Source organism: Etheostoma cragini, chromosome 19, assembly GCF_013103735.1.
Source record: "Etheostoma cragini isolate CJK2018 chromosome 19, CSU_Ecrag_1.0, whole genome shotgun sequence".
In the NCBI taxonomy this organism is placed as follows: Eukaryota; Metazoa; Chordata; class Actinopteri; order Perciformes; family Percidae; genus Etheostoma; species Etheostoma cragini.
In genome coordinates, this window is record NC_048425.1 from 15,614,153 (window position 1) to 15,641,778 (window position 27,626).

General features: G+C 41.3%; 4 protein-coding genes across 13 annotated transcripts in view; 2 read left to right on the plus strand and 2 right to left on the minus strand.

Annotated features, from left to right (window-relative positions):
- Nucleotides 1–1,530, plus strand: part of gps2 (G protein pathway suppressor 2) — a 5,180-nt gene extending 3,650 nt beyond the window's left edge. For 3 of the 5 annotated variants that reach the window (XM_034856457.1, XM_034856456.1, XM_034856458.1), the window contains exons 10-11: nt 318–425; nt 1,000–1,530. In XM_034856457.1, coding sequence (XP_034712348.1) covers nt 318–425; nt 1,000–1,092 — 201 coding nt within the window. In that variant the 3' untranslated portion in view covers nt 1,093–1,530. The remainder of the gene's footprint in view (nt 1–317; nt 426–999) is intronic. The other 2 variants (XM_034856459.1, XM_034856460.1) reach the window with 1 other exon arrangement.
- Nucleotides 1,531–1,900: 370 nt separating this feature from the next.
- On the minus strand, nt 1,901–8,401 carry LOC117934632 (eukaryotic translation initiation factor 5A-1). 3 transcript variants are annotated; one of them, XM_034856462.1, is made up of 6 exons: nt 8,065–8,401; nt 5,117–5,286; nt 4,486–4,590; nt 3,979–4,110; nt 3,508–3,578; nt 1,901–2,735 (listed from the first exon to the last, which is right to left on the minus strand). In XM_034856462.1, the coding sequence occupies exons 2-5, from the start codon at nt 5,282–5,284 to the stop codon at nt 3,516–3,518; spliced, it is 468 nt and encodes a 155-aa protein (XP_034712353.1). In that variant the 5' UTR covers nt 5,285–5,286; nt 8,065–8,401; the 3' UTR covers nt 1,901–2,735; nt 3,508–3,515. The 3 variants fall into 3 exon arrangements, 2 of the variants coding, with proteins under 2 accessions (XP_034712353.1, XP_034712352.1); XM_034856461.1 differs by having other exon boundaries at nt 5,117–5,289; nt 8,065–8,400; XR_004654527.1 differs by lacking the exon at nt 1,901–2,735 and adding an exon at nt 2,868–3,386 and having other exon boundaries at nt 3,431–3,578; nt 5,117–5,289; nt 8,065–8,400.
- A 2,526-nt stretch (nt 8,402–10,927) lies between these two features.
- LOC117962211 (Y-box-binding protein 2-A-like) lies at nt 10,928–15,834 on the plus strand. Of its 4 annotated transcripts, none has more exons than XM_034901370.1 (10): nt 10,928–11,183; nt 12,208–12,271; nt 12,394–12,427; nt 12,500–12,589; nt 12,688–12,930; nt 13,702–13,790; nt 13,877–14,081; nt 14,596–14,727; nt 14,831–14,907; nt 15,233–15,834. In XM_034901370.1, exons 1-9 carry the CDS (start codon nt 10,967–10,969, stop codon nt 14,867–14,869), a joined length of 1,113 nt encoding a protein of 370 aa, XP_034757261.1. In that variant the 5' UTR covers nt 10,928–10,966; the 3' UTR covers nt 14,870–14,907; nt 15,233–15,834. The 4 variants fall into 4 exon arrangements, with proteins under 4 accessions (XP_034757261.1, XP_034757259.1, XP_034757263.1 ...); XM_034901368.1 differs by having other exon boundaries at nt 14,831–14,900; XM_034901372.1 differs by having other exon boundaries at nt 14,834–14,907.
- Nucleotides 15,835–16,678: 844 nt separating this feature from the next.
- On the minus strand, nt 16,679–26,453 carry LOC117962209 (solute carrier family 2, facilitated glucose transporter member 4-like). The gene is made up of 11 exons (XM_034901366.1): nt 26,149–26,453; nt 23,575–23,670; nt 22,618–22,778; nt 19,392–19,516; nt 19,191–19,306; nt 18,887–19,049; nt 18,477–18,664; nt 18,232–18,336; nt 17,767–17,868; nt 17,475–17,678; nt 16,679–17,377 (listed from the first exon to the last, which is right to left on the minus strand). The coding sequence occupies exons 1-11, from the start codon at nt 26,179–26,181 to the stop codon at nt 17,153–17,155; spliced, it is 1,518 nt and encodes a 505-aa protein (XP_034757257.1). The 5' UTR covers nt 26,182–26,453; the 3' UTR covers nt 16,679–17,152.
- Nucleotides 26,454–27,626: the final 1,173 nt, after the last annotated feature.

Here is a 27,626-nt window from a genome sequence, read left to right on the forward strand (position 1 = left end):
GGAAAAAGGCTGCAATGAAACAAAGAGTGAAAAATTTAAAGGGGTCTGAATACTTTCCGTACCCACTGTATATGGGCATACAATGTATTCTAAAAAGAGGGTTAGTGTTTTAAAATGCTGACATCTTAAAAAACATATTAATTTTAATAAAAATAAAATTTGTATCAGAAACAAGAACGTATAAAATATTAAAGTTTGTGAGTATTTACTTACATGCCATAGTGTAAATGGTGGAAGCAGCTGGCCTAAGCTTTATTCACGGGCCTTCAGGTCATCACTTCCTTATCTGATTACATTTGTTTTGTTCTGTCTTGTTGATATTCTCACAGGGTACTTTGAGGCCTATGCATCCACCAGCCATGCATCCTTCTGCTCCAGGGCTGCTGCCCACACCATCGATGGCGGTCCAGATTCCCACCGCAAAGGTGAATCTCAAAAAACACACGCACACACACACACTAACACACACCTCTTTTCATTAAACCATTCATTCATCTTCATAGCTTCCCCTCTAATTCTGGCCAGAGGTGTGCATATCTACAGCTATACAAGCAGTTTTCAGCAGTGTTGTCTTCTTGTGTGTAATGAGCATCCCAGCCTCACAGGACTGCTGCCATGGCTGTAGACCTTCAGGTTGTCTGCACATTTCCACCAGAGTGTGCTTGCTATTTTTAACTAATTGCTTAGTTAAATTGCGGTAATTGCTTCATTTGTCGTTGAATTTCACTCATTTAAATTTTACCTGGGCTTCCAGCTGGGTCCAGTCTACTTATGAGATTATTATTTATTGTTTTAGATCTGCTCCCAACCCACATTTATGCTGTCCTTAGAATGTGCTTGGTTAGTCTTGCTTAGAGATCATCTTCCAGTTGTTTTTCCATTATGATGTCTTTCTGTTTAAGATTATGTACACTCTATTTACTGGGGGATAGAAGAAGAAAAAAAACCCGGTAAAAATCCAGGTCATTTCATTATGTCCCTCCATGTTTCCATCACCAGGCCCCATTCCAGAGCTCTCCCCAGGGTGCTCCTCGCCACGGCTTCCTCCCCCACAGCCAGAGCGGGCAGAGGTTCTATCACCATGGCAAGTAACACGTTGCCACCTTCACCTTCATCGCCACTGAAACTTCACAGCTTCACTCAAGATTCTGTAAAACCTTTTGGAAGAGTAATGGATCAACTTCCTCAAAAGAAAGTACTGATAATTTGGCTGAATTAAACCATGTTCTTTGAGTTTTATTTTCTGTACAGTATCTTTTTTAAATTTGATAAAGAGTGATCAGCAGTCCTCATGCTTGTGTGCTTCTGTTAAAATCCAACTTTGAGTTTTACATCACATCAAATGCTAATTTTTAAAAAGATTATTTTACCTTCACTGTAAAGCTGTTCTGGAGGTGCACTAAAAGGTTAAGATCTTGTCTGAACCAAGACTGCATGGAGCAGAGCTTATTCTTTTTATAAGAACATTCATAACTCCGATCAGTGGAGTGTCAGTTTCTCTGCAGTGAATTTGCTCACAAAAATAGGGGGACAACAGAATAGTCAGCAACACTTAAGTTGAATTTGGAGAACGTGGAGTAAGTCGACATGTTTCCGCTAGCATCACAGGCACCCTGCTAAGCACTACTAAAACCAAAACACACTGACTTACCTAAAAGGGTCTATTTCACTGTGTTGTTGACTTCTGGCTGATCACATGTGACCTATTAGGGCTGGTTACCACTGATTAAATCAACAAGATGACCATCGTTCTAACAAAATGATGGAGGTTTTCCAGTGTTTTGCGTTATCCTCTTCTACAAAATAAATGAAGTCTGAGTTTCTGCTGTTTTAAAGCTTTTATGTTGCTAAATAAAAATGATGAGAAAACGCCATGTCCAACAGTTTGTCATTTTTTTTTGGCCATGGAGACATTCTGCAGAGTTTGGATTTGAACATAAAGTAAGAATACCAAAACAAGTACACACAAGTTATCATCGCTCAAGGTTCAGGAGGACGCCAGATCGTATCCCACTCATTTTCTCCACAGAGCTCCGTGTAAAGTGGCCTCTGTTAAGGGTTCTGAAAGAGCCAATGATCAGTGAGTGACTTTTTAACAGATGAGAATATGTTCTTGAAGCAGGGTTTTGTTTTGTTTTTGAAACTTCAAATTCTTGAGACAAAAAGAAACGGAACCTTGGAGTGCCGTGTTGATGACCTTTGTTTAATAGACAGGTGATAAAGTAAACAGCAGTAGAGGCTTGTTCAGATCTTCAAGAGAAAAGTGGAATAGAGAAAATATGAGAGCTAGTATTCAATCCTGGAACAGCACACACTGAACAAGCCTCAACGGAGCAATGCAGATCCAGAGGGGAAGCCCTTTATAAAACAGGGAAACGTAAATATTAAAACCCAGTAGTTACATTACCACCTTTCTTTGCCCTGATGGTAGGTAGCTACTGAAGAGCTGTAGACTTAATCAATAGTCAGAGGACTTCCTCTACACCTCTGACATTTTAATCTATTTACATCTGTTTGTCCAGACTCAGATGTGGTTTTATGTGTGCATTTACATAGCGAATGGTTGTTTACCCTTAGACGTTTCCAATTCTTTTCTAACTGAAACCCAAATAGGGTCAGAAAATAGAAATAGTATGAAAGACAAAAAGACAGAAAAAATAGGGGTGCAAGGGGGGGTAGCATTGACGAGGCAATATTTCCTCCTTTTTCCTGGGTCCAGCGCATGTCATTTGCCCCTGAAACAGAAACACCCAGCAATTACCACAACGCTGCAAGCTGTTTCTTAGAGGAATACTGGAAGCAACTGGCTAGATGAGGCTTTACAATGACGTGCAACCCACAGGAAAAAATACATCATTGCTCAAAAGTACAATATGAACCATAAGTTTTTATTTATATTATATCGATGCTACGTAAAAATGATACACATGCTCGTAATAGTGTTAGCATGAGACAAACAACACATTAAGGGGTAGGCAAATCCACAGTGGCATACTGTTCAGTAACCATCACTTTATACAGGCTTCAAATTTTAATTGCACTCATCAAATAAGTTACATTTCGTCAATTGGAAGTCTTTCAATTTCAGCTGATCTCTAGTATGTACAATTTAAACAAACAAAGGATAAAGTCATTGTGCAATAAGGTGGGAAAACTTGAATATATATAGTATATGCATAATTGTAAATACAATAGTTTTATCCTATAGAAGGTCAATTTTAAACATCCAACTTCGGCCTTGGAACTTGTTGACAGGAGTTGCCTTCCCCTCGGTCCAATGATGAACAAGTGTGCATGTACAGTACATGACATCCCACACACTTGCACTGGCATGGCATGTGCTGGTGGCTTGTGTAACAACCAAACACCCACCCAAACACACACACTCTCACACACACACACACAGCCACACACACACACACACACACACACAGCCACACACTCCTCTTCGGGCAAGCTGGGGTCAGGCGGTAGTTGGGAGGGGGGGGGTGGGACCTCTGTATTTACCTGCAGGCTTATTTATTCACGGATTTGATGCTAATTGCAGCTTCTTCATCCATTGCATTTAGAACAGTGATCTAAAAGAGCAAAAAGATAAGATTTTTAAGAGGTTTTAGTTTCTTTCTGCATTTTTTACTGGATCACTTTGGCGCTAAAAGTATAAAAGTTAAATAGAAGAAGTCCCTGCCTCAGGTTATTTGAGTTTGAGACCTTTATTTTAATCCCAGGTCATGGACATTAGTCTGACTACAATAGGAAAATGAAGCTAAGGATCGTACTGCCTGAAGTCAAATTTGATCATATTGACTAGAGAAGAAAATGATTCTCAAATGTGAGGATTTCATGTTTAAAAGTACATTACTGTGTTAACTAAAACAATGAATGATGTTCTTCACACCACTATGGTAGTGAGGTGTCCCGCCTAGTTTCAGATCAGGCAAAGTAGACAGTAGAAAAGAGTGCGAGGTGAGCACTGACCAAGATCTCGTCTCCGGCTTCGTGCTTGCTCTCTATCTCTTTGCCCAGGTCTCCCTCGGGAATCCTCAGATCCTCTCTCACCTCCCCGTTGTCCTGGAGCAGGGACAGGTAGCCCTCTTGGATCCCAATCAGCTGGCAGAGGGAAACATTGGAAACAACAGAAAAGTGTAAGGAGAGTCTTTTGATACATGCAGGCATTATCTTTTTCCTCTTTCTGTTCCTGAACTAACCAGTGAACTGGTGGTGTCTTAGTGTGCATGTGTGAGTCATATGTTTATTATTGTAGCATACATAATGTTTATTTTATGTACAAACATTTCAGTTTGAATGGTTTCCGTTTTGTTTTGACCTTATGACTAGTTTTGCTTGTTCCACTCAGTATCATTTAATCGGACTTGTTCCTCACCTGGGAGTGTGCTATTTGAAAGCAGTGATTGTGTACCTGAGTAGTAGTATGGAACAGACTTGGGTAATATTGTATTTGAACAGCCTCTCCAGCTGCCTCACCTGGTAATCCATTCTCCGGATGTTGGGGACATCCATGTTGTGGGTGGAGGGACAGATATCTTCATACTTCTTACCCGAGAAGATGTCGATACCAACCAGGTGGACCTGCGCCGGCACACAGAGAAAATGACAATCAGCTTTCTAACTGAAGTGTCTCTCAAAACAAAATATCCACTTTAGACAAGACAAAAACGTTAGCTTTATTTTATCAATCCGTGTCTATAACATATTTAATTTCCAATGAGTTAAGAAAGTGCTTGAGTGACCTACTATCGTTTAAAAATTGGTTGGGTAAGCATATGTGTAATAAGTGTATCACATTTAAATATCATTTATAAAACATAAACCTTTCCAAATACAAAATATTTTTAATATTGGAAACTGTTACCCAGCAGGGACACATTACTGTTCTTGTACAGACTGGAAGTGTCCATTACTATTATTAGTTTCACTGAAATTGTCCCTTGGGTAAACCCGTAGCGAGACGAATCAAAACTGCACGATATATTTATCAAAGTGAGTTCACGTTGGAAAAAAAGTAGTTATTTGTGTGAGTCGTGCATCTAAGCCCTGCATTAATGTTCTGGGACATCAGCACCCCTTGTGTCCCAGCACTTCAAGATTTATTGACCTTAGCGTGGCCGTGCTTGCCAGTCTTGGAGGTGGACATCTCGACGATCTTGCAGGGTCGGCCTTTCAGGACAACAAAGCCATTTTTACGCAGGGCCGAGCACTGCATGGGGAAGGTGGCTGATGCCCCGGCATCACCTGAGGTGAAGTCCAGATCTTGGTCTGCCATGGCTGCTGTGGAGGCCAGCACACAGGATGCAGACATAAACATATATGCTCATAAATGATTGAAAATGACAACAGACACAGTTACCGTGAAATCTGGGAGGTGTTTTCACTTCATATTGTGACACAGGACAAAGTGCTGGATGGGATGATGATTTAGTGATGCAAGTTTCAGATTGATCTGACTGAAGTCAGTTTGTCATGCATTTACTGAAACTGGGGAATTTGATGATGATCACACCAAAACCAGACTTTTTCCATACCTTATTTTGATGAATATGAATATGTTTTTCTTTTATTGCAAGATTTTTTTCTATGAAACCTTTTTCAGACTCAGAAATGGCACATACTAAGGAAAAGATTAGGGGACCGCTAAGGTCTATATCAAAGAGACTTCAGATACAGTATTAGGGGACCACTAAGGCCTTTATAAAAGAGACTTCAGATACAGTATTAGGGTACCACTATGGTCTATATAAAATGTGTCTGCTAATTTGCACACCGGCACTCTAAAACTTGCCCCAACAACTACCGTTTTAGCCCAGTGGAAGCTTGTACCTGTAGCTGCAGATACTCCATGTTGATTGCACCGATTTGCCCGTTGTTTTTTTTCTATCGACTGTACTCGCATGTTTATAGCGATCAAGATTAACTTATAAATTGGCCGGAATTGTCCTTTAAGATTCCCTTAAATTCCCTTAAACTGCCAAATCGAAAGCTGCGTATCGCATGCCAACTTTAGGGTTGTCTTTCTTATACTGTCAATGGTAAACACTATCGACGTGTCGCGCTGCGTCCATGCTCCATGTGTTTTGTACAGTAAAAGACTTATTCTTGTAATACTATTACGAAGATTTTTCCTCAAAATATCACGACTCTCCAAATCTCATCCGAGGATCACAGATGGAATGAGTTATTATTTGAATGTACAGAAAGGTTTGAAGATGAGCAGAAATCTTGCTCAAACACATCTGAGGTGTTAAAGTTGCAGATCAATTCAAACGATTGAATGAGATAGTGACATTCCTTTGAATGTGTGTTGACTCAGCAGAAATAACATTAAATCACCTGTGTTTTCCTGTGTATATAAAGACATTTCCACCTGGGGAGACGTAGTGCGCCCTGGCCCTGGGGTTCACCCACCGGTGGAAAAAGGTCAATACCATTGCCTACCTTAATAATAGTAATTCAATTAAACTAAGTACTAAGTACACACACACTTCACGTGTTCCCATTAACAATAAATAAGAATACATTAATTTTAAATAGCGCATTAACAGGTCCTCAAGGCACATGGTGAAGACAAAGAAAAAGAATAACAAGATCAGTACAACAACAACAGTAACCACAAGAGATTGCCAGTGATCAGTTTTTTGCTGTGCTTGACAGGACTTTTAGGGAGGTGTAGATCCAGAAAAAAAACTTATTACAAAGACATTCATTTTTTTTGTGTAAAGCCCGACACACCCACTTCCATACATGCACACAACTGGCACACAAACACACAATACTCCCTGCACTCAGGCTCAGCCCCAATGAGAATGTGACATGGATGCTGTGCCTTGCAAAAGTGTTAACCCCCCCCCCCCCATATTGATCATTTGAAAAAATGACATGAACTACCAGAATGAACTGATAATGAGGTGTAAACAATATATATGTATATATAAACTAAAACTTTTCTTGACTGGGTTCCAGGTGCATGGCATTTACACCAGCGACACCGGATATTAAACCTGTTTCTTTGAACCTGGAAGTGTTGCACTCTGTCAGAAAATCTGACTTGAAACTATGAAATTGATTTTTTTTTTTTTAATGATTTTTTTTTAAATTATTATAACCTTTAGAGGGGCTGAAATGAAATGTAGGGTTGCTTAAGCCAAAAACCACTAAGGGGGTTTATAATTTATCATTGATGTGAGCAGGTGCCACATGCACATTCAAAGAGGTTACTTTCCCAAACAAAAGACACTAAGAGGACGAGTAAATTGTGCCTTCATGTAGGCTATATTGACTTAGCAGACATAAAGAGAAAGTTGATCTGCAAGAGAATAAATAATTTGAAAGCAATGCAGAATGCATGACTTCATTATATCCCTTTATGTCTTTAGATATTGAGTTGTCATCTGTGTTTTCATTTACATAGGATACTGTAAATAGTTTTCACCAGGATTAGAATAGAATAGAATAAATCTTTATTGTTCACCCGGTTCTGTCATTTTAACCTTTTGGCAACTAGTCTGCCCCTCTGCCTGCTGTATGTCACCACCTGAGTTTTCTACCAGCCCAGGTTAAAACCGGCCCGGCCACATAGTCCAGATAGGAGGCTATCTATTATTTAACCACCTGTCATGTTGTAAACGGCACATAGGCCTGTAGCCTACACGTTAAAATGTAGAAAGATGAGGCTGACTGCGGCCTAGTGCGGACAGAACGTGCCCACCGTCGTAGCCGCTCCACGGCCGCGGAACATCCATGCGCACTGGACGCGCTCGGGCCGGGCGAGGCCCTTCTGATGAAGATAACCAACTTCTCCAGGCAAAATTACAAAGCCACTGAGCCTGTCGCGATATTAACGTAGCCCTACACACGGCCGTGATCATTTAAATCCGACAATCAGATCAGACAAATCAGACATAGCCTTTAGAAACTGAATTCTGGCCTGATGGTGTACTAATGGTGACTAAGTTGGGACTGTTTGAATGTGTCAGCCTCAAACAGGCATGCGCATAGGATGGAACTCCTGTGCTCTATATCTATTGGATGTGTTGATAAGGAACTTACCCTAGTGGTAATATGTTATTTCTCAGCCTTCCTTCCCTTTAATTCTCCCTCCTCCTCTGTGCCTCCCTGTATCCGTGCTCGTCTGGCCGGGGTCTGGGTCCTCCTCTGTGGCTCGTTGGCGATGTCGTCCCCTTTTCCTTTAGCTGACGTTATCTCTTTTATTCCTCTTTCATTCCTGTCGTTTCCGCTGGCATCTCTTCTCCCCCTGCTTTGTAATCCAGATTGCAGTTTACCTCGTAATGAGGTACAGGACTGTTACCAGGTCAGGAAGAATCCCAGCCCGGATCCCTGCTGTCTGTAATGTCTGTAGCCTACACGCCACCTTCTCTGTCTCTTCTTCACCCAGCTCCGAAAAGACATCTTCACACCACTTCCCGTTGGAACTGTCAGAATAAAGTCCCACGTTAGTAAAAGACCTTGTTACAATGTTATTGTGGAGTCATGACCGGCTGCCACGGATGAATCATCTCTATTATTATAAAAACTAATAATAGTAACCTCATAACCAACGTTGGTTGATAGTATCAGCCATGCCAATATATTGGGCATGCTCTAATGTAAAGTGTGATGTTGCATAACATAATGTATAATTTGAAGTTAATAACTGGTAGCTCCCACTGTCAGGTGCACATCAGATTCACTTTACATTGTGACAAAGCTTCTTATGATTGTGCCCTAAATAGATTTGGATTCATTTATACTTGTGCTGTTTCAAGTAAGTAAGAAGGCTACATAAAGGATTTGAATGATTGTGCATTACTGCAGATGTCTGACATTTTCACAAGAAACCTTAAAAGCTGTTTGTTCTTGTTAATTTAAGTATGCATTAGCTAGTTCAGGAGCTATTGTCATTTTAATTCGGACAAACACTTTTAGGCTTGTTTTTGTTCAAAACAAAATGTGGATTGGAACACGTTGTTAGAGAGGGACGATAATTTGGAAAATGATGTTGTTTTTTAGTTTGTGCTAATAAGCATCCGTTTAATGTATTGTCATGCCAAAAACTAAGATGTGAAAGAAACTCATAACAAACCTACATGATTATACCCTCTTACATTGAAGGTCCAGTTCAACTTTTCCGCTCTTCTCTTCCCTAATTCACAGTGGCTTTGATTTTATGCTGCTCTCATCCAATGCCCATGAAACAAACCTCGGCAATTTGGTATGCTCTGCGCATGCGTCGTTTTGCAGGGACCACTCGGATTTATGTCTCTGGGATTTATCTACTTCCAATGAACCAACTTAGCCTAGATGCCACGACACATGGATGAGCTCATCTTAGCCAGGCATTTTTACGCATGTTTAAAAACAAAAAAGTAAGTTCCCCAAAAATACAATTTAAAAAAATGGCAAGCTGAGCTTTCCTGCCATATTTCATCTGGTATACAGATAGTGCCTTTACTTGGATATTTATGTTTTAAAATATTTCTTATCCAGATGCAGTGTACTGAAACTACAGAACATGGCTTAGGGTGTATTCTGGATTTTTCACATTCACCAAACACAAGTTTAATAAAGAGGATCCAAGTGTTTTTCTTGTAATTTACCCTGCATCTTTCTTAATCCAGAGCATCAGTGCTGTCATCCTGGCAGTGTGCTCCTCTGCTGGCTGTAATTCCCTCTGCTATAGTAATAATTACAGTTCTAATTAGAGTCTTTCTTCTGTCCAGATCCCTGTGGTTTCTGTGCACAGCGAATGGCTACGTTGAACTTGGCAGTCCTTAGAGCTACTGGGTTAAATTTAGTTCTGTGAACCTGGAGTCCTATGACCTATGTGCTAAGGGCTGTAGTTAAAGGCATAGTTATCGTTACTCCAAAAGGAAAATTATTTCTCTTTCTGTTTTTCTTCTTAGTAATGACAGCACATAATTAACACACCATATGAGATTGAGAATGAAAGAAATCCCATCCATCATCCTCATAACCATATGACCTAAATGCATCATGTTAGAGCAAGGCTTTCCTTAAAGACAGCATTTTTCTGATAAACCCACTCAACAAGTTTCCACTGTATGCTACTCTATCCTCCCCTGTCACATTCCATTATAGAGTTATTGTCCATTCTCCATTAATCATCTCACAACTCCCTGGATTTATCTTGTGACCCTTTGGAGGGCCCTACCCGGTTGAGAATCACTGCATCTAAAGTAGGGCTAGTTCAACCACATTCATATTAATGATGTAATAACTAAGTGGCAAACTGACTTTTGATACATGTTGCTGACAAATACAATGAGAATACTTATTTACCCAAGTACACTTTTCAGCGCACGTCAGGTAGAAGCCATGGAGTATTAACCCTTGGGTTGTCGACCCGATCAAGATGAAAATCAACACTTACTGTATGTTAATGCTTTTTATCCATGTTTTTAACTTTTTCATACGTTTTCGTTTCTTTTTCACAACACTTTTGCCACTTTTTTTTCAATGCTTGTCACTTTGTTTTGACGTTTTCAACACTTCTTAACACTAACTTATTAACTTTAGTTTCACAGTTATTTTATGGTCAATAAACCTCATTTTTGGGAAATTATACCTAATGTTGGAGTTAGAAAAGCAGCAATTAGGAATTATTTCAAATTAAATTAAAGGAACGTGTGTTCTTGGATAGTCCTAGACTGGAATATGTCAACTTTTACTCAATACCATTTCTAAACCACTTTTTTTAAATGCTATAAAATTGAATAAGACACCCCAAAATTAATGAAAGTAGAGATTTGTAGCTACTTACCAAAGAGCATCATTTTATTTTGGGTAATCACAATTGGGTGGTTAAAAAGAACATTGATATAGGAAAACGGGTCAATTTGACCAGAGGACAACATGAGGGGTAAAATGTAGAGACAGTGTGAGGAGTTAATTACACGACTTTGAGGATGTCTAAATCCTGAAGGAGGCAGTAATGCCACGTCAGGGATGCCAGCTGCCAGGAAACCTCAAAGAAGAAGAAGAAGAAGAAGCAGAAGAAGACGAAGAAGAAAGGTTTCGCGAAGAACAAGAGGGAGGGGACTCCGGAGTGAGCAGCAAACCGACAGCGAGCATGACCGACGCTGAGGCGCAGAGCGCTCCACCATCGGCACCTGTGGAAGACGAGCCACAGCCTGAGAGGAAAGTCATAGGTGGGTGTAGAGACTGTGTATGCTACAAACCTGTGTGGGGGGGAAATAGTCCAGCAATATTTGAAACTAGCCTACCAACTTTAGTTTGAATCCATGTGCGCTTTATGGATATGAGTGAGGTAAACAGATTTATGTTGTTGCAAGGATATTGTTTGATGCGTTGTGGTCCCACTCATGTAAAAAAAAAAAAAAAAAACTTCTGCGTAAACGTAAACTAGCTAACTCAACCAATAACTGTCAATCTTTCAGTCAGTTTTTTTTATTTTTGAAGCAACACGTGTGCTGAGTTTTACACACGGGTTTTGTGGGAAGCAGCTAACTTTACCAATTAAGTCAAAACCTCCACGGTGGAAACCAAATGCCAGCTTAACAGTAGCTTTGATTGGCAGATGTAGGACTAATTCAAGTCATAGTCAACCCAAAAACGGGGTCACTTGTCTGGTTCTCCCCCTTAAACTGTTACAAAAAAAGTAAAGAAGGTTTTTTCAGCACATTTATCATCTTTTTTTTGTTTTCTGCACTAATAATAATCACAAAATTAAGCCGTTTTATCTGTTTTTTAAGTGTCTAACATTGGGAACACGTGACTTTAATTTCCTCTTTTATCAGCGGTCGCGCGCTCCAACTCCGAGGTGTCCGCGCGCCCTCACAGGTGCAAATCATTTCACTGAGAAGCTAACGTTCCAGTTTAAATGCGTTTAGGTGAATTACCAGGGCAACCGTTAACAGCTTGTCTTCGTGAGGGGGATTTATTTAGGTTGTCATGACCATCTTTGAGATGAGAAATGTAGCCTTGTTGTTTAGCTGCCCCCTCCCGCGTGACCTAGTGCAGACCTGGTTTCAAAGTCTTGCTGTTAATGATTGACCCACAGAGCTCCCATTTCTTTATGTAAGTTAAGGCTGCCATTGATACAAGCAAGATAACAGTAAGTATTCTGCTCCTTTTGAATGGCTGTATAACAGTGCACCTTATGTGAAATGTCACTGGGGGACGCGTTTAATCATGTGCTACCTGTTATTGTAGCCACCTTGGTCCAAGGAACTGTGAAGTGGTTCAATGTGCGTAATGGCTACGGCTTCATAAACAGGTACTGCGTTCCCTCCACATAACTTTGGGATGTTTATTACTTGCATCAATCATTACAATTTCTATTTTTTTTAATGCATATTTGGTTTTTCAGTAATAGTACTCAAGTTTAATTTCTCACAGGAATGATACCAAAGAAGATGTGTTTGTCCATCAGGTAAGACAAAGTTGCATTTTCTTAATGTTTTTATGGTTTGATGTGTCTTTAATGTTCAATGTTTGTCCTCAGACTGCGATCAAGAAGAACAATCCTAGGAAATTCCTGCGCAGTGTTGGAGACGGGGAGGTTGTAGAGTTTGATGTGATTGAAGCCGCCAAGGTGAGAATGAGAAGCTATTTGATGGTGTGGCTCTGCCACAGATGTTTAAGGTCTGATTTAACATGTCCACATTCCTGTCCCTCTTCGGTGTCCCTCAGGGCTCGGAAGCAGCCAATGTAACTGGGCCAGGCGGTGTTCCAGTCAAAGGCAGTCGTTACGCGCCCAACAAACGCCGCTTCCGTCGACGGTTCTTCCCTCGCAGCCCAAGGCCTGGTGACGAGAGCAAACCAGCTGATGGCCAGTCCTCTGCTGTGGAGGGCGAGGGGTCAGGAGAGAACGATGGAGCAAGACCTCAGCAGCGCCGGCGTAGGCCCCGCAGACCACGGCAGGAAGCACAAGACGTAAGCTGAAGCACAAGGATTGGCTACAAGGGGAAGCTTTTTTTTTCTTTTCTTTTTTTTCCTTAGGGGTGTGCAAAACAATTTATTTGAATTGGTATTCAAAATCGATTCATACAAATCCAAAAAAAACGATTCATATTTTGAAAAATGTTTTTATTGTGTTCTACTGCAATCACATGATATATACTTTATTGATCGCCAATGGGAATTTCAAGGTCCCATTAGCTTAGAGACATCACACACAACATACACATACATCATAACAGGATGTTCAAATAACAAACAAAACCACATGAATGATATGGATATACATACATGGGGAAAAAGTAACTACATCTGCATGCTGTGAATCGTGTTTTGTTTTTTAATCGAGAATTGTTTTTGAATAAAAATCGATATCTAATTTTTCGTGAACCTAAAAATCAGAATTGAATTGTGACATTTTCTGAATTGAACGCCCCTATTTTTTTTCTCCTGCTTTTACTGTTTGTCTTTATGGAATATTTTTTTTAATTTTAGTATAGAAGCCCTATAGAGAATATATGGAGCTCTATGTATACGACCCAGAGTTAAATGAGCCTTGTATTTAAGAAGTAAAGTTGCTCCATAGCTAAATTATTGGAATAGTGGTTATTTGGAGATTTAAACATTGGAAAACTTTATTTTTTTTAAATTTTGAAGCTTGGCAAAGTTTTAAAATGGGAAGAATCTCTTGAACGTAACAGGATAAAGATAAAACTGTTCTGAGGTTGTGTCTGCTTGATCCTTTAGGTCGAGGCTGGAGAGCAAAAGAACGGAGTGGCAGACGGGGACCAAACACCGCGACTGCCACAGCGCCGATTCTGGCGCCCATACCGCAGGTGCCAACACTGCCTATATTCTGTTTACATTTTCCTGTTTTGGAATAACGGAACTGCAAGGCTGATTTTACGGTTTCCTGTCCCAGACCGTTCCGTCCTCGCCCACCTCCTGAGCAGGCTGCAGACGGCCAGCAGGCTGCTCCGGAAGAGAGCCAGGAGCAAGGCGAAGTGAAGCAGACGGAGGCCTCTGAGAGCCCCCAGACCAACGGAGAAGGAGCTGAGGGCCAGAAACCACAACGCCGTCAGTCTAGACGGCGCAGGCAAAAGAACTCTGAGTCCTCTACCTCAAAGGTGAATTATTTATCATTTGTGGTCTTTATATTGTTTGAGTTACTGTAACTGACAAATGAGCTACTGGGGCCATTTCCCCAATACAACTAAAGATTCCCTAGTGCAGAATATCTGTATGGAACAAGTAAGAACTTACATTTTGAGGGTTTTTTGGAGACAGATTACATTATAAAGGCTCATCTCCAACTTGCATCAAGTCCAACAAAGTTGTCCTGAAACAGGATGTGTTGTCAAGGGTTTGATGTAGGGAATCAGAAGATATGGATCAGAGCTGACAGTGCAGCATTGTACTCAATGGGCTGATTGGGCGTCACTTTTGGTTTCCTACAAAAGAAGAATCTGTAGTGTCCCTTTGGTTTAAGGTGCATACCTTTTTTCTTTTCTTTTTTTTTCTTTTTTTTTTTTTAATTTGCATTGTCGCTGGTTTACAGGTAGAAAGTTCTTTTGGAAATCGACATTTTGTGTTCACTGTTATTGCATGCTTAACACAATTTTGGTACTTTTACACATTGAGAATGATACAGAGAAGTCTGCATCAGAGCCTGGTACCCCCCCACAGACCTCCAAACCAGCTGACCTTAAAACCACATCAAAATCTCCAAAGGCCTCCCCCAAAACCTCTCCTAAAACTGCTAAATCCCCCGAGGTAACCACTGCCTTTTTGTTTTTAATGTTTTACCCCTGTGCTTATCTGTATAATCACTGGTGTTGTGTTGACACAAATATCTCAACAGTCTCCTTCCCCACAGCAGGCAGCTGCCACAACAGTCCCAGCACCAGCAGAGTGACGCTAGTGAGAGGACAGTCTCGTGACCCTTGGTAAGAGGTGGGTCAGGCAGGGTGGGGGCATGAGGGTGTAGGGTTGCACTTGTCGCATCTTTTACAGAGGACAAGATGAGAGGCACTAGCAGGCTGTTTATAGTATTCCTGTAGTTCGATTTAAGGTGGAATGATAAAGGGATGGCAAGATATTAATGTGGAGTCTTTAGTGTTTTTGTTTTATTCAGAGTCAAATCTGAGCTCTGACCCTTGAGGTCAGGTTAATACAATCCTTGTTTTAGGGTCAGAGGTGTGTTTTGTGTTTCACTATTTGTTTCTGTACTGTCTTTCTCTCATTTCCCGTGTCTCCCTTGCATCTTTTATTTTTGTAGGTCCTAGGGTTGGAGGGCTGGATCTATTTCAGAACACATGCACTGCTCTCCCCTCCCTGCATTTGCCCTATCCTCCAACCCACCCTGTGTCGCTATCATCCCTCAGGCCCCCTCATCTTGTCTCGTGTTGTCCTGTCTAGGCAATGATGTTTGGGATGAGCTAGGGAAATGGGGAATACAAGTGGGTGCATATTTAGAAGTTTATACATCTTTAAAAAAAAAAAAAAGGGAAAGAATGGACAATCTGCTTGGTAGCCCAGTTATTCCAACCCCCTTTTGAAAATGATTTTTCTTTAATTGCCTAAATGGGACAAATCAAGTAGTTTATTGAGGAACCAGCCTTGATTTTTATTTAACTCGTTTTAAATTTGGTTGAAGAGGGGAAAACCAAGCAGGTTTGAGGTTGGTGGTGCATTATGGGAGTCAGTTTAGTTCTGTTGCCACCTCAATTCTTAAAACATACTACTCCCTTCATCTCCTCGGTTAAGGATAGATTGAAAAACTTATTTTCTTTTTTTACTTGTGTGTGCGCTTTTCTTTTGGAGGGGATTATGTGCAATGTCAGTAGTTAAAATGCTAATAAATCATGTTTGCAAATCTCAGGATACAGTTTTATTTGTCTGATGGGTGCAGATTACAAGATACTTTTACTGTATTTGTTATTGAAATTGGATTACATAATTAAGTCATAATTGCAGAACAATCGCTAAATCATATTTTAGTAATAAAGGGAGGCCTTCACAAGGGCTTTCAGTCACATTATTTACAGTACTTTGATTCTTAACTCACAACATCATTATTCACTCTATACAAATAACAGGTCCTCTCTGAACAACCTCAATACAACTCATCAGAAGGAAGTGATGCACACCATTAAAGGCTGGACAGCAAACCGCACACATGACAGAAGACAAATGCACAAACATGATGCTTGTGCTTTGAAAATAACTATCTAGTCTTTACAGGCAGCCTTTTCTTTGCCTCATGTAAAAGTCTTGTTTACAAAACCAAACACTGGTGTGCATGAAGAACTGAACTTTTAGCCCCTTGTACTTTTTTTTTTCTTCAACTTTTTAAATAACCCTATGTACACAAAGTACTAGAATAGATTTAGTTTCTTTTTAACCAAGCATTTCTGCAGGTTGTGCAATACGTTTTTCATGGGAAATGTACGTCGTGATGTCCCTTTGCCTGCGTTTAAGCTGGGAACGACTGTGAATGAAAGCCCAGTTTGGCAATGAAGACAGGTTCTTTCTAAAAAATAAAAGCGTGGTTGTTTTAAAATAGGACCCAGTGAACCACTGACACGTTAGGGCTGGGTACCATTTGAAATATTTCCATACTGATCAAATACCTGAGTTTTGATACTTCTTAAATGTCCCAAATGTTAAATCTCATTAAAAGCTCATCCAGCTGCACATGAATCTTGCCTCTAAATCTAAAATTGGCAAAACTGTATAGCCTAGTTCTTTGGGGTGGGTTTACCTCCAAACTGAAAACTTTGGAGGTCTTTGTAGATACAGTGCAGGAATTCTAAAGTCTCAACCTCTGTCTTTCTTTCCACCTCTGTGCCTCACCATGGAATAATATCCTACCACATGGGCAGTCAATGCCTCAACAGTCCAGACACTGTTCTGATGTGCATGTTATCCCTTGAAACTACAGTAGTCAACTTTCAATCCACGGGTTTTTAGCCTTTGTCAAGGCTCAATTCATAACCTCATATTGCAGTGGTACCAGCAAAGGACAATTCCAAATCACCTAAATTGTCAGATACCTTTAACACTGCTTTGGCACCGCAATCTATATAAATACATCAATTGACCTCAATATACATGTCAGAAAATAAAGTTTGGAGTCAGGCTCACACAGTTCATCCCAAGCTGTACGCAGTCCCATTTCTCTTCAGGCAGGAGACCTTTAGTTGATGCTTTCCTCCCCCAAGTAGTCCAGCTCGGTGCTGGGCTTGTCCAGGTCCATGTCCATATCCATATCCATCATTCCTGCTGTAGAGTGCAGATCAAAATTTGCGGCAATCTGGTCAAAGGTTTTTCCCCGTGTCTCTGGCACCCTGAAGAATGTGAAAATGAGGAAGAAGAGGAGGAGTGCTGCAAAGATCAAGAAGACGTATGGCCCACACAAGTCCTGGGGGTAGATGAGAAAAAACGTTAAAACATCTTAGAAGTGTTATGGACATTTTTGTTGGACATCCACAAATCTTTTCAAGGTAAGAAAAACTCACGGCAACATATTGGAAACACATGCCGATGATGAAGTTAGCAGTCCAGTTAGAGAAGCCAGCCACAGCCATGGCAGCCGGCCTCGGACCCTGAGAGAACAGCTCGGCTACATAGAACCAAGGGATGGGACCCGGACCGATCTCAAAGAAGGCCACGAAGCCAAAGATGGACAGCATGCTGATGTAGCTCATCCATGGGACACTGTCCTATCAGGTGGGAGGAAAAAAGGGTTCAGAGGTTTGTAGAGAAAACATCCATAAACGTACAGGACGCTTGCATCTTTAAGAAACTGACCAACAAAGCAAGAGCTGTGGTCATGATGACGGCACAGATGCACATCCCACCAAGTCCCAGCATGTGGAGCGTCCGTCGACCCATCTTTTCTATGAGGAAGAGCTGTGAAGAAGAAAATGTAGCAATGGAGAGGTTGTCATCCTCAGTATTTTGGGGTAAAATGTATATATTCTACTGTAGTTGCTAAGGTTATTTGTGCACAGAGTTTGTACAGAAATATGACAAATCTGTCAAAACAAGCAATACTCTACAGTACTGCTAACAGCACTGAGGTTGAACAGTGATGATTCCGGAGCACTGAGAGTCATGATTGTAAAACATTTGTGGACCAATTTGTGGTTCATAACATAACAGAGAGTAATCTTTTTCATTCTAAATTCACAAAAGATTGAACATTTACAATGCAATTATTTGATAGGAAGGAAGAGAGGCATCAAAAAGCCAAGATGAGGGTGTGTTACTGACCGAGACCACAGTGAAGGCACAGTTTACCACGCCGGCTCCAATGGTGGCATAGACTGGACTCTGGACTCCTGCCTTCATGAAGATACTGGTGGAGTAGTAGAAAATCTGACCAGAGGGGTAAACACATGATTGTGTTAATATTAAACTGCACTAATTCACTCTCCTTTTTTGAGACTTTATGCAAGGGGTATTCATGGCTGTCATACAACAGAAGTATAAAGAATAATGTTTAATGTTAAACTCACTGCATTGATCCCAGACAGCTGCTGGGAGAGCTGCAGCAGGATAGAAATGATGATGGGCTGGCGGTAAAGCGAAGAGCGAAAGAGCTCCAGGATGGACACCTTTCTCTCCATATCCATCTTCCTCTTCTCCTCCTTCATCTCCGCCAGCATGCTGCCCACCTCCTGCCTGCCCGTCAGCCTCCTCAGGCCTGCACAAAGAAGGCATGTAAGGAGTGAGAGGTGTGTATGTTCAATTAGAATATTCTTATGAAAACCTGTTTAGGGCCTTTACACACTTACCACAAACCACAAAATACAATTATGTTAAAGGGGATCAAATTGACAGAAACATTTTTGAGCTTTCTACAGTATAAAAACCAAGCTCCTTAAGACATCCTAAGACCAGTCTGCAGTACTCCAGCCCCGCTCACCTCTCTTGGCTTGGTGTTCCTGGCAGCGGACGATGTAGAGGAAGCGAGGGCTCTCGGGACAGAAAGGCAGAAGTGCCATCTGAAATACAGCCGGCACAATGGCTAAACCCAACAGAACTGGCCACAAGTCGTCAACCCCCAGTAATGACTCAAGACCAAGGACCTGCATCAGGAGAAGGATCAAGTGTGAGGGCATTAAAACATAAAAACTCAGGGAAACACTTGTTGATGTAATGGGACAGAGCAGCTGGCGTTCATACATTAAGGTTTTATAATCTCTGCAACATCTATCTTAATGTCATACCTGTGCTATGAGAATACCAGTGACTATAGCCAGTTGGTGCAGCGTGCCCAGTGCCCCTCGCAGACTTGTAGGCGCTATCTCACCAACATACATCGGTGTCAAGGCTGATGCCAACCCTGCAGAGAGAAAAATTTGGATGAGGGACAGAAACCTTTAAATAAAGTGTGAAAGAGATAACCTACTGAACAGTGGAGCGCTCACCGCAGTAGACGCCAATGACAAAGCGTCCGAGGATCAACATTTCGAAGGAGCGGCAGATCTTGGACAACCCCATCAGACTTCCACCAATGAAGGCAAACATGTTGTTTATAAGCATGGCTTTCCTCCTGGAGAGCACACAAGCATATTTGAAGTAATTCAACAGGTTTTAAAGCATAACTTGGCCTGTTATCATCATTTTCTAGGATTACATTTGGATCAAAAGTCTTAATTTATCATCCAAAAGATTACCATTAACTTGTCTAACAGTAGTAAGACAAGTTAATAGTAGTAGTAGTAGTAGTAGTCACATCACTGTACCGCTGACAAAATCACTTGCAACATAAAATTATGGTCAACATTAAAAGAACTTAGTCCTGTAAGTGTTAACACAAGGAATTTGGGGTAAAAAAATATAGTCCAAAGATTGACTTGAAGAATACTACATCACACACCTTTTTTGAATAATGAATTTTATACAAAGAAATTGTTGATACTATAGTGTGTGTGTGTGTGTGTGTGTGTGTGTGTGTGTGTTGTTCAATGTGATACAGTAAGGTGGGTGTAGATGAAGTAGACAGACTACATACTGTATGCCTCCAGAGGGCAGTGTCATGCAACAAATTAGTAAACTGCTGAATTCCTGACTGAAATGATTCTTAAATAAACTTAAACAGGACACATTTATCAGCCTCACTCTTGCAGTCTGGTGTTATATCTCAAGTTATTTTTAGACCATGCCAAAAGGTATGTATGCCACATATTTTATATGGTCCCCAAACATGTTTTAGACGTATAAAAAAATCTCTGCTTTGAATAATAATTGAGGTCTGATTTTTTTTTTCTTCACCAAAATGTTTAATTACCTAAAAAAATCTTAAAATGAAATATTCCTCCTTCACCCTAAGTGAATGTGCGTTAGAGCAGCCCTATGCCCATTCATAATCTGCACAGTGAGCAAAACCTTGTTTGAAAGCGTACTGCTCACTGTTCCGTCTGTGTTCACGTCTGTTGTTTTCCTGCTCCAGTGTGCCGCACCCTCCAAACAATACAGCAATAAAAACATTAATAAAAAACCTTAAAAACTCTTAATTTTACCCTGGAGACTTACATCTAAATTACTCTGACCTTAGAGCTCCCATCGTCTCAACCAACCACCCCAGTGTCTGCTGCTCTTTTTTAGGAAGTCCACCCTCCCAACCCCTCCTGACCCAGTGCTCTGTTAAGCTCCCCTTTCATTTAATGCAAGCTGTGGCCTGCAGTCCGGTTTGCATCCCAGCTCCCGTTACAGATGGAAACTGGGACGACGGAGAACATCCTAGGCAGAGTTATCCTAAGTGACTATAGAGTGGACGTTGGCATCCATTTTGGATCCATGCAGGGTGTAAAGGAGACACCAATGAATCATGACTCATAGTTGGCCACTAAAATAAAGTGAGGAAAATAAGTATTTGAACACCCCGCTATTTTGCAAGTTCTCCCACTTAAAAAATCATTAAGGGGTCTGAATTTGTCATCATAGGTGCATGTCCACTGTCAGAGACATAACCAAAAAAAAATCCAGAAATCAAAATGTATAATTTTTAGCTATTTATTTGTATGAAACAGCTGCAAATAAATATTTGAACACCTGAGAAAATTAATGTTAATATTTGGTACAGTACCCTTTGTTTGCAATTACAGAGGTCAAAAGTTTCCTGTAGTTTTTTACCAGGTTTGCACACACTGCAGAAGGGATGTATAATGCAAATCACACACAATGTTTAAGCACAAATAACATTTAAAATTCCAACAGTACTCATCATTCTTCTTCCTCCAAACACGGTTAGTGGAATTATGACCAACATTTTTTGTTTCAAGAAGGGGGACCAGAGGGTGTGTGCCAGTTACAGGGGTATCACACTTCTCAGCCTCCCTGGTAAAGTCTACTCCAAGGTGCTGGAAAGGAGGGTTTGGCCGATAGTCGAACCTCGGATTGAAGAGGAACAATGCGGATTCCGTCCTGGCCGTGGAACAACGGACCAGATCTTTACTCTCGCAAGGATCTTGGAGGGGGCCTGGGAGTATGCCCAACCAGTCTACATGTGTTTTGTGTATCTGGAGAAGGCGTATGACCGGGTCCGCCGGGAGAAATTGTGGGAGGTGCTGCGGGAGTATGGGGTGAGGGGGTCCCTTCTCAGGGCCATCCAATCTCTGTATGACCAAAGCGAGAGCTTGTTCCAGGTGAGGGTTGGCCTCCGCCAGGGCTGCGCTTTGTCACCAATCCTGTTTATAATATTTATGGACAGGATATCGAGGCGTAGTCGGGGCGGGGAGGGGCTGCAGTTTGGTGGGCCCAGGATCTCATCGCTGCTTTTTGCAGATGATGTGGTCCTGATGGCCTCATCGGTCTGTGACCTTCAGCCCTCACTGGATCGGTTCGCAGCCGAGTGTGAAGCGGCTGGGATGAGGATCAGCACCTCTAAATCTGAGGCCATGGTTCTCAGAAGGAAACCGATGGAGTGCTTTCTTCAGGTAGGGAGTGAGTCCTTACCCCAAGTGTAGGAATTTTAGTACCTCGGGGTCTTGTTCGCTAGTGAGGGGACCATGGAGCGTGAGATTGGTCGGAGAATCGGAGCAGCGGGTGCGGTATTACATTCTGTTTATTGCACCGTTGTGACGAAAAGGGAGCTGAGCCGGAAGGCAAAGCTCTCGATCTACCGGGCAATTTTCGTTCCTACCCTCACCTATGGTCATGAAGGCTGGGTCATGACCGAAAGAACGAGATCCAGGGTACAAGCGGCTGAAATGGGTTTCCTCAGGAGGGTGGCTGGTGTCTTCCTTAGAGATATTTCACAATTTACCAGATTCAGGAAGAGTTTTGTAGTTTAGTTAAACTATACAGTATGTATACCGTGTATTCTGGTAATTAAGGTTATTTAAGTATGATGCACATAAGCATTTCTGTTTGAATTGTTCTTGCTCTGTTTTTGCACAAGTAAATCAGATGATTCAGTGATATGCATGTAAACTCTATAGTCCCTGAGTATTTCTACTGTGCAGATAGTAAAATGTGCAACCACTGACACAGCTTATAATAGGAACCTAAAATGTAATCAGTTGTAGCCTGGAGCATATATGGTGTTTTCAATGATTTAAATAAGCTTGGGTTCATGCAACAGGCAAAAAACAAACTCCCAATTCCATTAGAAATTCCTTAGTTCTTGTGGCATCCTCTGTGTTTCCCTACCTGCCCAGCCACTCGGAGATGAAGCCCACACAGAAGGAGGACAGCATGCCACCAATGGAGAAGATGGCCACGGACAGGGACCAGAGGGAGGTGAGGGTCCCTGTGGGGATGGGTTCTCCATACCGGTGCACCCATGTAGCATTATAGTCTGCCTCAATGATCTGAAATAGGGCACAGAAAGGACAGGAGCCCCGGGGAGACAGCATGAGTCATGTTAAACAACAGATCGACCCGAGAGTGCAACTCCCTAGGAGTCAAACAGAAAGAAATGAAGACAAATAAGAAATGAGACAGGAGCCAACCAAAATGTTTCTGTATAAATACTGAAAGCTGGCATTGAATGTCAAAATGTACTACATTCCTAGTATGGATATCCTGAAACATGCTTATATTTCTCAAATAAGTGTTTTGAATTATTTTTAATTTCTATTAAAATTAAAGTATTGTGGGCGCTAACATTGAAAATCTTCAAAGTACCATGTTCACACTTTGAAGTTGAGCAGGGCTAGGATTTCCCTATAAGCTAATGAGAAAACTACATTTATACAAATGTAAAAGGCTCATCAAAACAATAACGTCAAAACAATCAGGTGAAAAATATGCATATGGAGGATTTACACAGTAATGTAACGGCTCTATAAAATAAAGGATAAAGTAAAGAAATGGGTAAACAGCCAACACTTAGTTGGCTCCTTCTAAAACGGCTCTATTTTAATGGGCGACAAAACTGTCTAATGATGTCATAGGCACACATAAAGACAGCTTCTAGTCAGGTGTCAGTGTCCCAGTGAATTAACTGTTTGGCGTTTGTAGTTAAGCAGCCGAGTCAGAGAATCCTCCCCCATGATTTGGCTTTAGTTATCTGTGTCCATTTATCTTTCTGACTGACTGTAAATGTGTTACTAATGCCAAACAACAGAGTACACTGTGTAGTGTTATGTTGTTTGTTGTCTTTACCTTCTGAGGTGCATTGATGACGCCGATATTGTATCCAAACTCAAGAGATCCCAGTACAGCAGTGAAGACTGAGAGAACAAAGGTTCCAGTCAATGTCTGGAGTACAAACACACACAAAGAAACACATATAGAGAGGTAAAAAAACAAACAGAACACTGAGGGTAAAGATAATTGCGGCAAATAATTAGAGATCTTAGGTGGATAACTGGGATTGGTTTCAGCACTGCAGCTCTACTCCCTCCAACATCATCTATATATAACTGTGACCCTGATGCGAGACAGTCTCTTCAGCACTGTCCATGACTTCACAGGCTACTTTTCTATTGACGCCTGAACTTTAACTTCCCTCCACTTCCCCATCAGGCTACAGGCACCTGTCTCCACGGTGACAGACGAGACAACCTTGGGGAGATGAAGTCTTCCCTTCCAGCGTAGTGTGTTTCAATCTCAAAGAGACATTTCACTAATTGGCAGATTAGTTACCATAGCATCCCAATGCTAAAGACATAACTCAATAACAGATTTACAAGTTTTTGGAGGGTTTGTGAAATATTTCAAGACCTGCTGGATAAACAGAAAATACACACCCATTGTAGCTCCCTGTTAAGTTGGCAGTTTGGTGATATGGACGTCCTGGCATCAAAAATATGATAAGACTAAAATGTGAAAAGCTGATCCTCCTGCATTGTATTGTATTCTTTTCTATTGTATTAAGATCATTCAGCAGTTTTAGTTTCAGTTAGCGTCCGTCTGTAACACTGTAACTTAACCTTGATGTGTTGGGTCTCTAGATAAGCTGCTGTGTAATATTCATGAACCAAAACAAAAGTGTGTGTGTGTGTGTGTGTGTGTGTGTGTGTGTGTGAATATTTGTGCCCTTGCAATGCTAAAGGTAGAGCATCAGAAGCAGCCAGTTATGTTCTATTACACTTCATGTTACCTGCATCTCATTAAAAATCACATAGGTGAATGCTCAGTTATTTGTTTACTTCTCCTTTTCATGAATGAATCTGATTCCTCAAAACTCTGAGAGTGTTTTTGCTTTGTATGAGATTGCAAGCTTGCAGGATTTATTTTACATAGAAGCCAAAACGTCTGAGGTGCAAAAGAGCCTGGGGCGTCAGCCTGTCCTGTTTACATACAGTGTTCTCACGGACTGGTGTTGAAGCCTTCAGGAGTTTTTCTCTTCAGATAACAGTCCACTCACTCTTGTTTCAAAATTAAGGAGAGATGAAACTGAATCACTTAACCTTTAAACACTGTTTGTTGCTATCCCCCTATTTTAACATAAATACCAATAAAAATGACATACTGTATTGTGTATTTGTGTGTGTGTGTGTGTGTGTGTGTGTGTGTATGTGTGTGTTTCTGTTTGTGCGTGCATGCATGTGTGTGTGAATATTGGTGGTTCACATGCACAAGTGGCAACATGACAACATGAATTGACAACATTACCTGTTTGTGTGTGTATGTGTGTGTGTGTGTGTGTGTGTGTGTGTGTTTGTGTGTCTGTCTCTGTGTGCAAACATTGGTGATTCAAACGCACAAATATGAAAAGATGTGTTCCATGTGGGCAAAAGACGTGTGAAGAGGAGTAGTAGAAGGAGTATGTCAAAGAGATGGTTTCCTATAATTTACACATTATTGATTTGTTTAGAAGGTGTGGCTCACAATAGGGGAGAAGTACTTTAGTAGAATAAAACACTGGGCTCCCATAATTTACTCTAAGCTCTCTTCTGAAAAGTATGATACATGTGTAGAATGGGCACACAAGAACATGTAATGTGTAGGAGTGTGTGTATGGAGATGTCTTTCCTCTCCTGGATAAAAATTATACACTTTCCCAATTATACACTCTTTCTATTTCTTATGGTGGTCATTTTTTACCATAAAAAAGTGTGACCGAGTTAAATAAATCACTCAAAATAAAAATAAAGTAGTCCCAATGAAGTGTATGTTTTCAAATGCCTTTTGTGAAGGCTATCATAAGGGCAATCTGATTAAAAATGCCATATTTATGGTACAGGGAATGTGTAAATCGCCGGAACATTATTAGAAGGTTAGAAGTGATTCATACATCCACCTGACCTAATTTCTCAGAAAGAGTTGCAGTGAGCACATAGCTCAGGCATTGTTTATGAGGGTAAAAAGGAACCAGTCAAACTAGGTGGCTGTAACAAAGCCACAGTCGGTCTGACCTGTACACTCAGATTTTTGGCTGGCCAAGGTCACTGCTCAGGACTTAATAGCTTGTTCAAAATCAGGCTGAAGTTTAATTCCTCCCTGAAACGGACACATTTACTGTAGTTACTGGTTGTTGCAAAGTTGAAAATTGTTGATTGTTATTATTCTTTAGATTTTGTGTATAGGAGCACATAGACCGTTGGCTCGCACGTTTTCAACTAAACTGAGACAAATAATCTTTGTTTTGGTCTCCAGTTTTTTGCATATGACGGAGAAAACCCCGTGCGTAAAATCTCTGGTAATACGCACTAAAAGTGATATGCGCACAGAACTAAGAAAAAAACAGCCACATTTACAGAGCATGAAAAAGCTGTAAAAAAAGGAAATTACCTCCCCTCCAAGTTGCTGAAACCCGGCCGGCATGACTCCAGGCAGCTCCAGGCACCCAGTAGCAGTCGATGACAGATGCGTCTGGTGCCAAAAGGAGACACGTGAAACTCCCCCAAAAGGACAACAAGTCCCGATTTAAACCTTAGCACTTAAGCAACAAAAAAGTACGGAGGGAAACGTAAAATCCAAAAGAAAAGCCCAAAGGTATCAATCTGTTGCGTCCTGTGTTGCAAACTGTGTTGCGTCCGTCCAGCTGGGATAGACTGACACCCGCACATGCTCTCCGCATCGAGACCGTTGGGGGTTGGGGTGGAGGGGCCTGAGCTTGAGGTCCTCCCGCAGAGGTCACGCGCAGAAGCAAGCTTGTATGACCTTAACTACTATTGGCTCAGTTTTCACATCAGGAAAACCATGATTTAAAAAAAACGAGTTTTTCCTCAAGGGCTCACAAGGGCGTCTGGTTTCTATAATGGAAAGTGAGAGATTTGTGATTACATTTTAAGATTCCTGTTTAAATAAACAATAAATTATTTCAGGATGAGTGGAAGGTTTACTGAGGACCAAATTTGGGCCAACTTTAAAAGCCCACGTTACATAATGCTGACTGGCCTTTTAAAGAATTATAAAGTGAAAAAAGATACATTAATGCGGTGTATCTTACTCATGAGGTGCAACATTTACTGTAATGTGTTGAAGAGTCTGTGAAGCATCAGAGGAAGACATGTTTGCACTGCGCAGGTGTTGGACCTTAGACGAACCCAAGGCCGAGTCTAATACGCCACCACCTATGACTCAACATTTTTAATGGCGCAGCAGAGAGGGGCTCGTCTTTTACGCCTGCGCTTCTATTGTCATTGTAACTTCCCTACAGCAATAAATCATGTTCTATTTCAGATCACACGTCAAAGGGTTCACACACCATACCTCACCCTGTTCCACAAACGCCCCCCTTCTGTTCCACACAACAAAGATTAATCCTCCTCCAGCAGGCAACAGGTGGATCCTAAATTTGGGCTGTGCCACCTTCATTAGCAGTGTATGTGGGGTCAGGGGAAGTTTGGGGATGAAGTGACATTCAGTGTGTCCGAGAAGGGGTTTAAGGGGTGTGTTGTGGGAGTGTTGTACTGGGCGGGAAAAGTACAGATCGGGCAAAGAGCTCAGGGGAAAAATATCTGCTCTAGGGCTCTCAATCAAATTATTTAAGTCCACCACTTGCAGACACCCCCCCCCCCCCCATATTACACAACTCTCTACATCATGCCACTCTCTCTTAGAAGCTTGCCACCTTTGCCTTTTCCTGCCCTCATACGAACATTGAGAAAGGGAGGAACCTGACACCCCTCATCCAAAGCCAGGGGCCCCAAGCACAGTCATGTGTGTGTCACTCTGACTAAATGTAGAGAAACTTTACACCCTCAGAACAGTGGCGTAGAGCCTCGCCAAGATAGTTTAAGCGTTCATGTGCGTAACCATGGGCA

Coding starts and splice junctions, on each gene's coding strand:
- LOC117962209 (XM_034901366.1), bottom strand. CDS start 26,181: ATGCCGGCCGGGTTTCAGCAACTTGGAGGGGAG. Junction 22,779..23,574: donor TCATCAATGCACCTCAGAAG/GTAAAGACAACA, acceptor GCCCTATTTCAG/ATCATTGAGGCAGACTATAA. Junction 18,337..18,476: donor AGCTGTCTGGGATCAATGCA/GTGAGTTTAACA, acceptor CCCTCTGGTCAG/ATTTTCTACTACTCCACCAG.
- LOC117962211 (XM_034901370.1), top strand. CDS start 10,967: ATGCCACGTCAGGGATGCCAGCTGCCAGGAAACCTCAAAGAAGAAGAA. Junction 14,082..14,595: donor CTGAGTCCTCTACCTCAAAG/GTGAATTATTTA, acceptor TTACACATTGAG/AATGATACAGAGAAGTCTGC. Junction 14,728..14,830: donor AAACTGCTAAATCCCCCGAG/GTAACCACTGCC, acceptor CCTTCCCCACAG/CAGGCAGCTGCCACAACAGT.
- LOC117934632 (XM_034856462.1), bottom strand. CDS start 5,284: ATGGCAGACCAAGATCTGGACTTCACCTCAGGTGATGCCGGGGCATCA. Junction 4,111..4,485: donor TCCGGAGAATGGATTACCAG/GTGAGGCAGCTG, acceptor TCCCTCTGCCAG/CTGATTGGGATCCAAGAGGG. Junction 3,579..3,978: donor AAGCCGGAGACGAGATCTTG/GTCAGTGCTCAC, acceptor TTGCTCTTTTAG/ATCACTGTTCTAAATGCAAT.